General features: G+C 52.7%; 1 protein-coding gene across 5 annotated transcripts in view; it reads right to left on the reverse strand.

The window, feature by feature from the left end:
* The window catches only part of ACACB (acetyl-CoA carboxylase beta), a 94,274-nt gene that overhangs the window by 23,820 nt on the left and 57,984 nt on the right, over positions 1 to 12,470 (reverse strand). For all 5 annotated transcript variants that reach the window (XM_045201029.3, XM_045201028.2, XM_024567216.4 and 2 more), the window contains 13 exons: positions 10,893 to 10,981; positions 10,679 to 10,803; positions 9,867 to 9,980; positions 9,579 to 9,692; positions 9,000 to 9,089; positions 7,876 to 7,994; positions 7,216 to 7,353; positions 6,324 to 6,423; positions 6,133 to 6,240; positions 3,440 to 3,496; positions 3,172 to 3,213; positions 1,966 to 2,181; positions 220 to 375 (listed from right to left, as the gene is read on the reverse strand). In XM_045201029.3, coding sequence (XP_045056964.2) covers positions 220 to 375; positions 1,966 to 2,181; positions 3,172 to 3,213; positions 3,440 to 3,496; positions 6,133 to 6,240; positions 6,324 to 6,423; positions 7,216 to 7,353; positions 7,876 to 7,994; positions 9,000 to 9,089; positions 9,579 to 9,692; positions 9,867 to 9,980; positions 10,679 to 10,803; positions 10,893 to 10,981 — 1,468 coding nt within the window. The remainder of the gene's footprint in view (positions 1 to 219; positions 376 to 1,965; positions 2,182 to 3,171; positions 3,214 to 3,439; positions 3,497 to 6,132; positions 6,241 to 6,323; positions 6,424 to 7,215; positions 7,354 to 7,875; positions 7,995 to 8,999; positions 9,090 to 9,578; positions 9,693 to 9,866; positions 9,981 to 10,678; positions 10,804 to 10,892; positions 10,982 to 12,470) is intronic.

The raw sequence follows: 12,470 nt of genomic DNA on the forward strand, positions 1-12,470 counted from the left end.
GCAATGCTAGGGGTGATGGCTACGACATGGCTCTAGAACTAAACGACGCAGGGTTTGCCTTCCACCTGCAGCACCCAAGGTTCAAACTCACACATGCGCATCCTGTAACTCGGGTCCCGAGTGCCAGGGGCCAACACCCAAAGCAGCATTGGCATGAGGGAGCAAGGGTCCCCGGGAAGCTGAGCCCAGGGCCTGGTGGGGGCCCCCCAAAGGCGAGACCTTGTAGGGGTCCATGATGACAGTGGGCACGAAGTTGAGGAAGATGTGGTTGCAGTCGGTGCGCACGCTGGTGTTGTTGAACGCCACCTCCAGCTCGTCCATGGCCTCCAGGAGCAGCCGCTCACCCTCATTCTGCAGGTACTCGAAGGAGGCTTCCTGCCGAGAGTCGGGGGACAGCCGCTAAGGCAGAGGGCGCAGGGCCTGCCCTCAGCTGGCTTCAGGGAGGCAGGGGGAGAGGAGAACACTCTTCTCTAAACAGGGTGCCAGGCGAGAAGAGCAGGCCCTGACTGCGAAGGTGAAGGGAGGACAGGCTGTCTGATACGTGCACCACCTGTTCGCTCTTGCGTTCTGATACTTGGACAACCGGGGCCTTGCAGACCTGGGAGGGACGGCCCCTTCCCGAGTGAGCCAAGTCCACCATGGGCGTGCCCTCCAAATGCAAACCAACCATTCCAGAGCCTCCCCAAACTCCTCCTTGATCAGGCTCTCATGCTCCAGGTGCTCTGATCACCTGGGCACCCTCATCACGCCAGGGTAGGATCCAGACACCAAGAGACAGCCCGGTGCCCAAAGCCCTCCGCAATTACTCAAACCAGCCAATCCCAGGCCTGCTTACCCTGTCTCACCCACTTCTCCCCACAAAAACCCTAACGCAGGCTCTGGCCCTCAGCTCCACCTCTCCTGGGCCTCCAGACCAGCCCAGCACTTTCCAGTGTGGCTCCCAGGGCGTGGCGGGCCCCCTCCCCTGGGGCACTGTGATTAACACACAATCTTTTTCCACAACAACTGACTCCTGATCCTCAATAATAATAAAATCTATTAAGATATCTAGCTGATTGAGGCAGCAAAACACTGAGATTAGTTTAACATCCGTCAGCAGAGGATTAGTAAATAAAGTTACACACATGGGCACCCCCATGCAAGGAACAAGCATGGAGAGGGTTATCTTCGTCCCCATGGAAAGAGGTCTGCCTGTGAGTGACTGACCAGTAAGAAAACACCACTCGTCAAAGGACTGGTCCACCTGTGCTCTGTGACCTCACACCACAGGCGGCAAACACAAGGCCCTCGGGCTGAATCCGGCCCTCCCCCTTGTTTTATCTGGCCCGGCACCTTGTTTCTGCCCGGCGGCAGCGCCCAGCTCCTTGCCCCTAGTTAAGGAGTAGTTACATTTACACACTCCTGCAGTTACATTCGGCCCTTTGAAGGCAACCTCGAGGCTGCCGTGGTCCCCGGTGAAAATGAGCTTGACGCCCCTGCCTTACACCTACAACGCAGTGCATGGAAGTATTGCCCTACAGGGCCACCAGCAAGGCTGACCCCTGAGTGGCAGGATTCTGGGTCCTTTTCCTTGGTTTTTAAAAGTAGTTTTTAGTACTGTTTGAAATTTTCACAGCATAACCACATATACTTTTCTAACTGCAAAAATATAACAATAATCATATATTCAACCAGCAAGTATCACTCAGTAAACCCATATCATTCTATCTTCTCAATTCTCTTCTCATGCAGACACCCATGGGACTGAAGAAAGAAGCCCAAATGCCACCAGCCAGCACGTGAGAATAGCCACTTCAATGTCCGCCCACCCTGCACCCTGGCAGCAGGGCTGGGCCGTGGGAGCCCAGGACACCCTACAATCCCAAGCGAGGGGCCCAGGGCCCAGCGCAGAGGAGGAACTCAACAAGGAGAAGGCCAGCACACGAGCGACAGGCTCGGAGGAAGAAACGCCCTGTGACACTTTACCTTTGTGATCAGGTCTGAGTGCCGGATGATGGCACGGATGAAGAACCGGTGGTCTGTCACTTCCACGCCCTCCTTTACCCTGGCAGCACCCAGGTAAAGGTGCATCTTGTGGTTGGCGCAGGGCACGGCGGTCAGGTCGAAATTGCGCATCCGGCTGAGCTCCAGCTGGAAGGCCAAGGCGGGCTCCAGGTGACGGTAAATGCGATCTTCTGCAAACTGCAGGCAGACAGACACAGGCACCCCCCGAGTCTGACACCAGGACCACGGGCCTGCTGGGTGCACACCGTGTCCTGCAGATTCTGGGGGTGCAGGTACGGCACTACAAAGCTAACGGCCAGTATGTTGTCCAATTGTGAGCGGCCGCCAGGTCTTAAGAGGCCTGGGACTCCGCAAAGACCTAGAGGACATGAGCATCTGGTGTGCAGGCTGCCCGAAGGCGCTGGGCTCCTGGGGAGCTCAGCCAGATCCCAGTACCTGCCAGGCTCTTCCCTGTCACAGTACAGTCTTTCCCAAGAAGTCACTGACCCTTGGTTTCCTTATGAAAATTGGTCCTCAAAAAAAAGCAGCTGATAGTGCTTGAAACTGAACTAAGAAAATAAAGAAGCCAGAGAACCAGTGGGTCTTACCTAGAGAAGTGAGGCTTTGGACAAAGTAAAATACAAAATTCTGAATTTCGCATAGCCTTGAATCTATGTTGGGAACATGGCCACCTGCTCTGGAGTAGGAATCAGCAAAGTTCTTCAAGGGCCAGCGGGCTGATGGACCACAGAGTGTAGCTTGACTACTCGATTCAGTGGCCGAAGCTAGAGAGTCACAGTATGTGACCAAATGGGTGTGGCCGTGTTCCAGACTGTGTGTGTAAGAACAGGAGGCCAGCCTGCTAGCCATAGGGTGCAACCACTATTCTAGATGATCATAAGAAAACCAGGTTGGGAGGACCATCTTATTGAGTCAGCAGCCAGCACAAAAATTATCTGTTGGAAGAGGCACTGGTAGGTAGTGAAGGATGAAGTGTGGGAGGCAAGAGGTCTGAGCTCCACATAGAAATTCAGGCCTCTCCTTGGAAATATAATCGCAGAGGAAGGCGGGAGTCTGCAGGGAAGCTGCATGTTCTAGAACACGGAGCTCTCTTAAGGACTGGGACAGTCTTCCTGAATATCGAAGAGGCCGGGGAAGACAGAACACCACCACTGCTTTTGGTCATACCTCATCTCTGGCTCTGAACGTGAAAAACTTGGGAAATTCTTTCTGCAAAAAGAAATCCATACAAAAGACAATTAAATCAAACAAGACTTGTTAGAACACGGGCACACTTGTTTTTAACGCCAACCCCATCTGCTTCGAGGGCGAGTCACGTGGAAAGCGGTCTCTCCTCCAGCGATCGACCTCTCCCACCCCAGTCTGCAGTGTGCGCGGCCGGGGAAGGGCACGGAGGCTTGGAGAGTGGGGAGCACGCACGGAGCGTCGGACTGACCTCCTGGGCGATCAGGAACGTGATTCTCCGGAGTCCGTAATCCACGAGGATGTTCTTCTGCATGGAAAGCAAACACACGAGAGAATCGCACTCGGCCACTAAAAGGGAACGAAGTCCTGACAGGTGTCGCCACGTGGATCAGCCTTGAGAAAACATCACACCGAGGAGGAAGCCAGGCCCAAAAGACCTCATACTGTATGACCCCATTTATATGAAATGTGCAGGGCAGGCCGATCCACAGAGTCAGAGGCTAGACCAGTGGCTGCCGAGGGCTGAGGAGGAGGGTGTCAGGCTGAAGAAACGTGGGGACTGACTGCTAATGGGTAGGGGGTCTTTGCGGGGTGGTGGTGAAAATGGTTGAAAATACAACAAGGGTTGCAAAATTCATATGCACCAAAAAGCACTGAATTGTGTACTCTTTCCATGGGGGAAGATGTGCTATGTGCATTATATTTAATGTTATATTAAAACATACATACTTTTAAAAAACGTCTCATGAACTCTTTAATGAAACTGGGCTACTTCAGGGGGCAATGTTCCATTAAACACAAAAAGAAAAGGATGAGTGAACGATTTCCTTTATATAAAATTCAAGACAAAACTCATCGGTATTGTCAGAAGTCAGGGCAATGGCCAGCTGTCTCTGCGGGGCAGGAGAGGAGACCCAGAAGGGGCTCGGGAAGGAGAAGAAACCTTCATTTCTCGATCTCAGTGCTGGTTACCTCTGGGAATTCACTTTGAAAACTCATCAGGCTACACATTTATAACTTGTGCACTTGGCTGCATGTTCGACTTCCAGAAAAAGTTACCCAAGGAAAATACAAAACTGCTTGTAGCTGCTCCCTAAATGAAATAAACACGACTATATCCAGTTTTATGGGGAGAGAAAAAGTAGCCAGAAGATAAGGTTATCGTTTAACTTGTCCACATGGTGAGGAAAATTATCAGGGGAAACGAACATCTTAGCCCCTTTCAGAAGCAGGTTAAGAACCCACGCAAAAGAACGCTGCGCGCCACGCAGGCTGGAAAGAACACAGGAGAAAGTGGACAGTGAAGAGGGCTCTTACGTGGGACAGCCAGCCTGGCCACCAGGAGCCTGAACGCTGGCGCTCCACGGACGGTGTACACGGTATGTGCATGCACATGTGTGGCGTGCGTATGTGTGTGAGTATCTGTGTGAATGAGTGCACATGCATGTACCTGCTTAACGTAAGAGATTTTTAATGATAGAAATGTATAAAAGTCTTTCCTTTCCCCAGCTCTCCTCTCCTTGGTATGATATGCATATAAATATACTTTGTTGGTGCAGAGTACATCCATTTAGTCTTTTCCAGCTCGCAGACATGGGCCAGTGTTTAGAGAGCTGTTTCCTTCCCACGGCCAGGTGGCACGCCCGGCTCAGCCATCCACACCGCAGGATTCCTCATTGCCCACGCTTTCCACACGGATCCTGACGCCCCTCCCGCTGCCCGCTCCAGGTCGGAACCACCAAGTATCCCGAGCATCATCAGGTTTGGTCTGATGGGCAGGTGTGCCCCCCCAGTCAGCCCAGGTGGTACCTTTTCTGTGTAGTGGGCTGCCCAGCTGAAACTCCAGTAAGGACATCAGCGGTGTCAACAAGCAGCAGAGGGGGTTGGGGGTGGGAAATATGCCAAAACTTTCACCGTGGCTGCCTCTGGATGGTGAGGCTGTGGGTTTTAAGACCCATTTTCATATCTGTCTGCACTTTAAACACAGTCTACAGGGAGTATCATTGGCTGTTGATTAACCAAGCAAAGGCTTAAGTAAATCACTAACAATGATGTCCAGAATCTTCGCGGTGTTACCCACGACTGAGACGAGGCCAGGTCCCCTGAGGGACGTCATGTCAGGGGGTAAGAGGTGTCCAGTCCCCCAGGACAATATGGGGAATACAACAGCTAAGTATACTGAAAGCAACAACTGAAATCTTCCAAGTAATCTTGAAGTTTAGACCAAGCCAGGAGGGTTGAGAACTAATAGCCAGACAGTGTGGCTGGTAGATTGGATTAATTATGCGCTAAGAATCTGAGCATTCCATTTTACACATGGGGAAACTAAGGATCAGAGAGGTACAGCAACCTGCCTGAGGTCACACAGCACTCTCCTGCTGTGTCTGTGACCTACCCCTGCCATGATGCTCCACATCTGTTTGCAGCTGAGGTCCTTGCGCATACATAACAGCTGTCCCTAATGCCAGGTGAGAATGTAGGCTGACAATGGCCACCACGTGTTTATAAAAGCAACCTGCAGTTATCTGCATACACCAATGTCGATTGTAAGTATCCACTTTAAAATTGTGACTTTTGTCTTGGCTGGTGTGGCTCAGTGGATTGAGTGCCAGCCTGAAAACCAAAGGGTCGCTGGTTCGATTCCCAATCTAGGGCACATGCCTGGGTTGTGGGCCAGGTCCCCATTAGGGGGTGAGAGAGAGGCAACTACACATTGATGTTTCTCTCCCTCTCTAACCCGATGTTATGGGGAAGAAGCTGAGGCTCTGCTACATTCAGCCACCTCTGCGCAAGGTCACTGGCAACGAGGAGTAGCAGAGCTAGGGTGGGAAGCCAGGTCTGTGGCTCTGAAACACTCCACAGGTCTCAGGTACGTGGGACACCTCCCCGAGACAGCCGCTCCCCCTCCCCAGGGGCCCAGAACCAGAGGCACGCCCAGGGCACCTTGGACTGCACGAAGGTCCGCAAAATCGGCACTAGCTCCTCGTCTTCCAGGTGGTCGGCGTACTGGATGGCCACGTTCAGGATGTGGATGGGCTCTTCCCTGAGGTTCTGGGAGAGGAAAACAAGGGCAGGCGGTCACGGACCTGGGGCCGCAGCCCGCTCCCCCTTCAGCTCCCTGCTCGCACACTTACCTTGCCGTCCTCCTCACAGTACATGGACGTCTGGGCCTTCCTGAAGAGCGGGGTGTCCTCGGCCACGTTGGCGAAGCAGGAGATGACCTCATCAAAGTTCCTGGGGACACGGGACAGAGAGGGAGGGCTGAGGGGCTGCTCCCCCATGGTCACAGGTCAGACCCAAGTGCCCCCTTTTTTCCAACCACCACTGTGCGAGCTCGTTCTGTCCCTGGCCAGGTCCAAGGGGTCATTGATGGGGTCTTTCCCCAAAGGGAAGGATGAGCCCACGTGATCGGAGAGCAAGAATAAAAAGGCTGTCCAGACTCCACAGCATCAGCCGGACCCCCTCGTACCAGCTGGGAGGCCCTCCTCACAACCTCGCCTCATGTCTCTGAGTCACCTCAGGAGAGCAGGGCACAACCAGTACGGCTCCTGGCGCTGGTGCGGGGACGCGAGGTGACCCAGGCACAATGCGCAGCACGCAGGAACGGGTCGAAAGGGCAGCCATTACAGTAGGACCGATCACTGACTTTCACTGAGCGTGTTAGTTACATACCAGTGATATTTTTCAAACAACATTAAAATGTACTACCTCATTAAATTTTCCTGGTGACCCTATGAAGGTCCTTCTTTGATTCCCATTATACAGATGAGAAAACTAAGGTAAAGAGAGGTCGAGTCATTTGCTCAGCATTTCACAGGACGCACAGAGGCAGAATCCACATGCAGGCAGGCTGACAGGAAAGCCCACACTCTTGGTTACAATATTATTAAACTCTTATTATTCATTCTCTGTGCCGTGTGCCTGGGCCACCCCCACCCCATGTGTCACATGAACAGAGGGGAGTCAGAAGCGGCTCCCTGGGACCCGCCCCTTGGGGTGTCGGGGAGACCAGGCCACGCTGGGTACCTGGTGAACTCCTCAAATCTCCTGAAGGCGACCATGGCACCCATCCGCTGGGACAGCGGGGAGAAGCCACTGTCCATGAAGAGCTCCGTGCTGTGTCTCAGCAGGTCAGGGTTGGTGTCGCTGATGGGCACAGCCATCCTGCAGGGGGATGGGCGTAGAGGGGGTGAGGCCGCTGCTCGCAGATCCTGCCCCAAGAGCTGTTCCTACCCTGGAGACTTTGTGAGCCAGCATAAGAGCTCTCTCCCCAAAGAGGGGCATAAAATTAGAGCAGGAGGGGACTGAGGTCAGGGCCAGGGGCTGAAGATGAAGAGCTCAACAAGCAAATGAATGAATGAATGAATGAGTGGATGAATGGTGTGTGCATGAAAGTCTAGTCCCAAGGACGCCCCCGGCAAGTACGAAGCAGTGAACTCAGCCAAAGAGGTTGGACACTCCCAGCGCCATTTCCCCCGGAAGGCTGGTGAGGAGCAGGCTTGGTTCTGGGAGACACTCCAGGCCTCTGCTCCCCTAATCCCTCCCCACCATCACACCTGCCACAGTGGGGGCATGGTGTCCCTGATGCCTCCCCAGACGTACTTGCCGGGCCCCTCCAGAGGCAGGGTGACAGCGGTCAGGGAGAAAAAACACACAAGCCACCCCCAGGTGTGGACGGCTCCATACCGGTTTGGGTGGGAGGAGGGCAGCATGAACTGGAATTCCACCACACAGGTGCCGTCTGGGAGCTGCCGGTGCTGCAGGCTGTTTAACTCGTAGGCGATGTAGCCCCTCCGCACATAGACCTAGCGGGACAGAAGCACAGGGGACATTCGCGCGGGGGTATGTGGTGTGCCCTCGAAACCTGAGAAAACTCAGCCTGGAGAAGGGATCTCTAGTTATCTCTAAGTGGTAGTTAAGGGCAAATTTGCTCCCATTTCAGAACGTTGCTTTCTCTGCAAAGGGCTAGAGAGTAAATATTTTAGGCTTTGCGAGATGTATCATCTCTGTCATAACTACTCAATTCTGCTGTGGTAGTGCAGAGGTAGGCACGGACAATATGTAAATGAACAGGCACGTCTGTTCCAATAAAACTTTATTTATACAAACAAGCAGAGGGCCGGATGTGGCCCACGGGCTATAGTTTCCCACCTCCTGCTCTAGAGTAGATCTGTCCAATAGCAAGGTAACAACAAGCCACACGTACCATTTTCAATTAATTAAAAAATTTCCAGTAGCCACTTTAAAAACAAAAAGGCATCAGGTTAAAACAACTTTAATATTAACTTCATTTTGGCCCCAACACCTAAAAGATTATCATGTCAACATGTAATCAATATAAAAAACTAATGAGGTGTTTTAAACCCCTTCTGCCTACGAGGACTTTGGAATCCAGCGTGTGCACACTTGGAGCACACTTCAGTCCAGGGCCAACACACTTCAAGTGCTCACCAGTCACACGTGGCCAGAGGCTGCCACAGTGGACAGCACCGTCCTACAGCTCACGTACTGGGTTGGGTTGGTTTTTTTTTTAAGATTTACTTATTTTTAGAGAAAGAGGAAGAGAGGGAGAGAAACATCCATGTGTGGTTGCCTCTCACATGCCCCCAACTGGGGGCCTGGCCTGAAACCCCAGCATGTGCCCTGACTGGGAATTGAACCAGTGATCCTTTAGGTTCACAGGCCAGGGCTCAAACCACTGAGCCACACCAGCCAAGGCAGGCACCGGGAGGTTTTTAATCCAATAGGGAAAATGATGCTAGAACGGGTTTAGGCGGCACTGTGCTGTTGTAGAGGCCTCGCCCACTCACCTCCAAGGACGCCATGCACACGACCTCGTTAGTGTGATAGAAGAAAGTAGGCAGCACGTCAAATATGGTCGTTTCCGAGAGTATCAATTTCTACAGGGAAAGGGAAGGGAAAAAAGAGAAAAGTAAATGTTAATATGTTTTAACCACCAGTCAGATGAGTGAGAGGGGAGGGAACAAGGGGGAGAAGCCGGTGGGGTCATCACCAAACACTGCCGGGCCCCAGGCCTGTAAGATCTGAACGGGGAAGCAGCTCTGAGCTGCCTGCACCCGTAGGTGCAGAGGGCGCCCCTGGAAGCTTGTCAGTGAGGCAGAGTAGGGGGGCAGGAGGGCCCTGGGAAGATGAAGCCGTGACTCAGTCACCTGAAACTTGCAGCTTCCAAAGGTCCATCACACCTGAGTTTTTTAAATCATCCTTCCCAGTGAGCTTCACTGCCTGAGACTCCCCCGGGGACCCCTTGGGCAGCCACGGCCACGTGGGACCGAGCCGCTGGTGTCTGTCACTGTGCCCTGTGCCCTGTGCCAGCACACTGAGGGTGGGAGTGGGGGACGTGGAAGGCGGAGGGATGGAAACAGCCTCACCTTGAGGTTTTCCGGGCAGAACTGGTGGCCATACCTGTCGATGGCAGACAGGAAAATGGACTCCACCTGGTTGTGCCTCAGCTCGTAGGAGGGGAGGTGGGAGGCGATCAGGACCTGCAGGGGAAGGGTTGGAGGGGCTGGGGTGAGCCAGCCTCATGGGGAGACGCCAAAGGCTGGGCTTGGACACAGACAGCAGCAGGGGGCCGTGCGCAGCGGGGGCTGAGCATGGCAGGGAGGACGGCCCCCCAGAGGCCCCCACGCACAGTGGGGACTGTCTCACAGCTCTACCTGTCTGGCTCGCAGGGCCACTTTGCAGTGCTCGCTCTTGTTCAGCTGGGTGAGCTCGTTGAGGATGGAGGTCAGCTCCTCCGACAGGGAAGGGTCTGGGCCACAGAGTTCATCCTTTGGGAGGCAAAACAGAATCGAAGTGGCTTTTGTCCTCCAGGAGCAAACGTGCCAGCCCTCATCCTCGGCCAGGGATGTGGCTGCCCCGGCAAACCAGACACTGGGTATGTAGCCTGATGCACACACCCTCACCCCTTTCCACTGTGCACACCCATTCATTCATTCCTCCACCACCCAAAATGGGCCCCAAACACCTGGTAAGAACAAAGCATATCTACGCCTGTGTCTGCATCGCTGCCAATGGCCAGAGATTGAGGGGTACTTACTAGGTGCCGGGCAAGCGGCAAGACCCTTGACATTCATCTCCCCAGATGGTCCCAACCCTCTGAGGAGTTGCTATCACGATCCCAATTTTACAGATGAGGAAACTGAGGCTCAGAGAGGCAACACGCCTTATCCCAGTCATGGCAGGAGGGCCTGGCACACAGCAGGTGCTTTGGAGGTCAGTTATGACTTCTCCCAGGGGCTGACAAACCCCGCCCACTGCCTGGTTTTGTAAACAAAGTTTATGGGGACACAGCCATGCACATTCGTTTACACTGTACAGTGGCAGCTTTCAGCGGTCCCAGACAGAGACCAGATGATCAGCAAAATCTAAAATATTTACTCTCTGGACCTTTCCAGAAAAGTCTGCAGACCTTTGAGCTGCCCCACCCCACCCCCGCTCTGGGTACAGGGCGCCCTTCCCTGCTTACAATCAACATGATCACCAGCTGGTTCTTCTTGGCCACCTGCGCGTGGGAAAAGATGCAGTCCAGCACCTGGGACATGTCTGGCTTCAGCTGCTCCCTGAGGTTTATCACACACTTGTCGTAATGGGCTACAGGGAGACAAAAGGCCGCACAGGAGTAAGGCTTGGGGCTCCTCCCGCCCTGTGGGCTTGTCACCAGCGCCGATGGCGACTCTTGCCTTGTTGGAAATGGTGCTCGACTTGTAGGTATCTTTTCAGCAGATCCAACACCACTGCCTTCATGTAGCCGCGGGTCCCGCTGCGGTATCTGGGGAGGAAGGGGAGGCCGTCTTAGTGATCGACTCCACTTCTTGGCGTGCCTGAATATCTACAGCCGGGGCTTGTAGGGTTTCAGAGAGGAAAAAAACCAATAACGTATATGGCGGACGCACCCCCCCAATCCTTGGGCTGGGAGGGATGTGCGAGTTGGTGCGCTTGCACTGACTTTGTAGGACAAAGGAGGCAGGGACCTGTCCAAGGTCAAACATCAAACCAGAGGCCGGGCCTGAGCCTCTGGATGGACAGCAGGAAACTCTCTTACAGATGTGGGATGCTGGAAGGGGCCAGCCTTGCATGCACAGTCGAAAAGGATGATTTTCAATGAACCATCCAATGGGTAAAGACAGTTTGGAAAAAAAAAAACAGACTTGAAAGACATTTCCCCAAAAATCTCTGTGCAAATCTTGCTTCCCTTTGAAAACCAAATTTTAACCTGGACGTTCCCTAAAACATCCCCTCTTCTCAATCACTTCTGAACATGGGGAAGAGGGTTTCTGAGGAGGCAGGACACTGGGTTTTAAAGTTGAAACTAGCTTAACTCCAGCATCGCCAAATAAGGACAAGAGAGAAGCACCCACAACAGCCACTATTCCAATGTGATTTTAAAAATATACAACATAGGACAGAGCTTTGATATTTACGTGCAACACAGCAAACTCTGCTAGGGAATTCGATTAATTTACCATTGGTCTGATTCTTCTAGGCATTTCTTGGAAGCTAAAGGATGGGTTTAAGGTTAGCGGGTGAAGTCTGCTGGAAAGGACTCCCCCCCGCTGGTCCTCGGCTGTGAGACTCTCTCTGTGGGGAATCCACACCAAGGCCTCCTTTATCAGCTGCAATGCTACCTCTACTGTCACTAAGAGTCCCTATGAGCCGGCAAGTCCCCTGAAAAGAAGGGCCGTTTCCTACATTCTCTGCACCTCTGGTAGTTTCTGGAACATGGAACACGTGAGCTGAATTAATTCGCTCCAGTCTGAGGATGCTTTGATTCTGTCTTTCTAAGCAAAGTTTTCTTGCTGGGTGGATTCTTCACGCAAAGTGGCAGTTCTTTTCTCATCAGACTAGCTCTCCCTGCTCAGCAGCTACTCAAGAAAGAATACAAATTCTCCATCAACACTCCTTTGCCAGGATGCCCTAAAACTACGATAACAACTTGTAAAGTCCTTTGTGGCATAGAAAGCCATTGTGTCCCATTGTCCCTTAGTCGAAGCTGCCATGAGGACACTCTATCAGGACTGTACAAAAATTAATCCACTTAGCCCTGGCCGGGTAGCTCAGTTGGGTAGAGCGTCATCCCGAAATGCCAAGGTTGCAGGTTCGATCCCCAGTCAGGCACATACTGGAAACAACCAATGAATGCATAAATAAATAGAACAGCAAATCGATGTTCTCTCTCTCTCTAAAATCAATAAATTTTTAAAAATTAATCTACTTAGAACTCAGAATGCCTTATTGTGCTGTGAGGTGTTTTTATTCCC

This window comes from Desmodus rotundus, chromosome 7 (genome assembly GCF_022682495.2).
Source record: "Desmodus rotundus isolate HL8 chromosome 7, HLdesRot8A.1, whole genome shotgun sequence".
Lineage (NCBI taxonomy): Eukaryota > Metazoa > Chordata > Mammalia > Chiroptera > Phyllostomidae > Desmodus > Desmodus rotundus.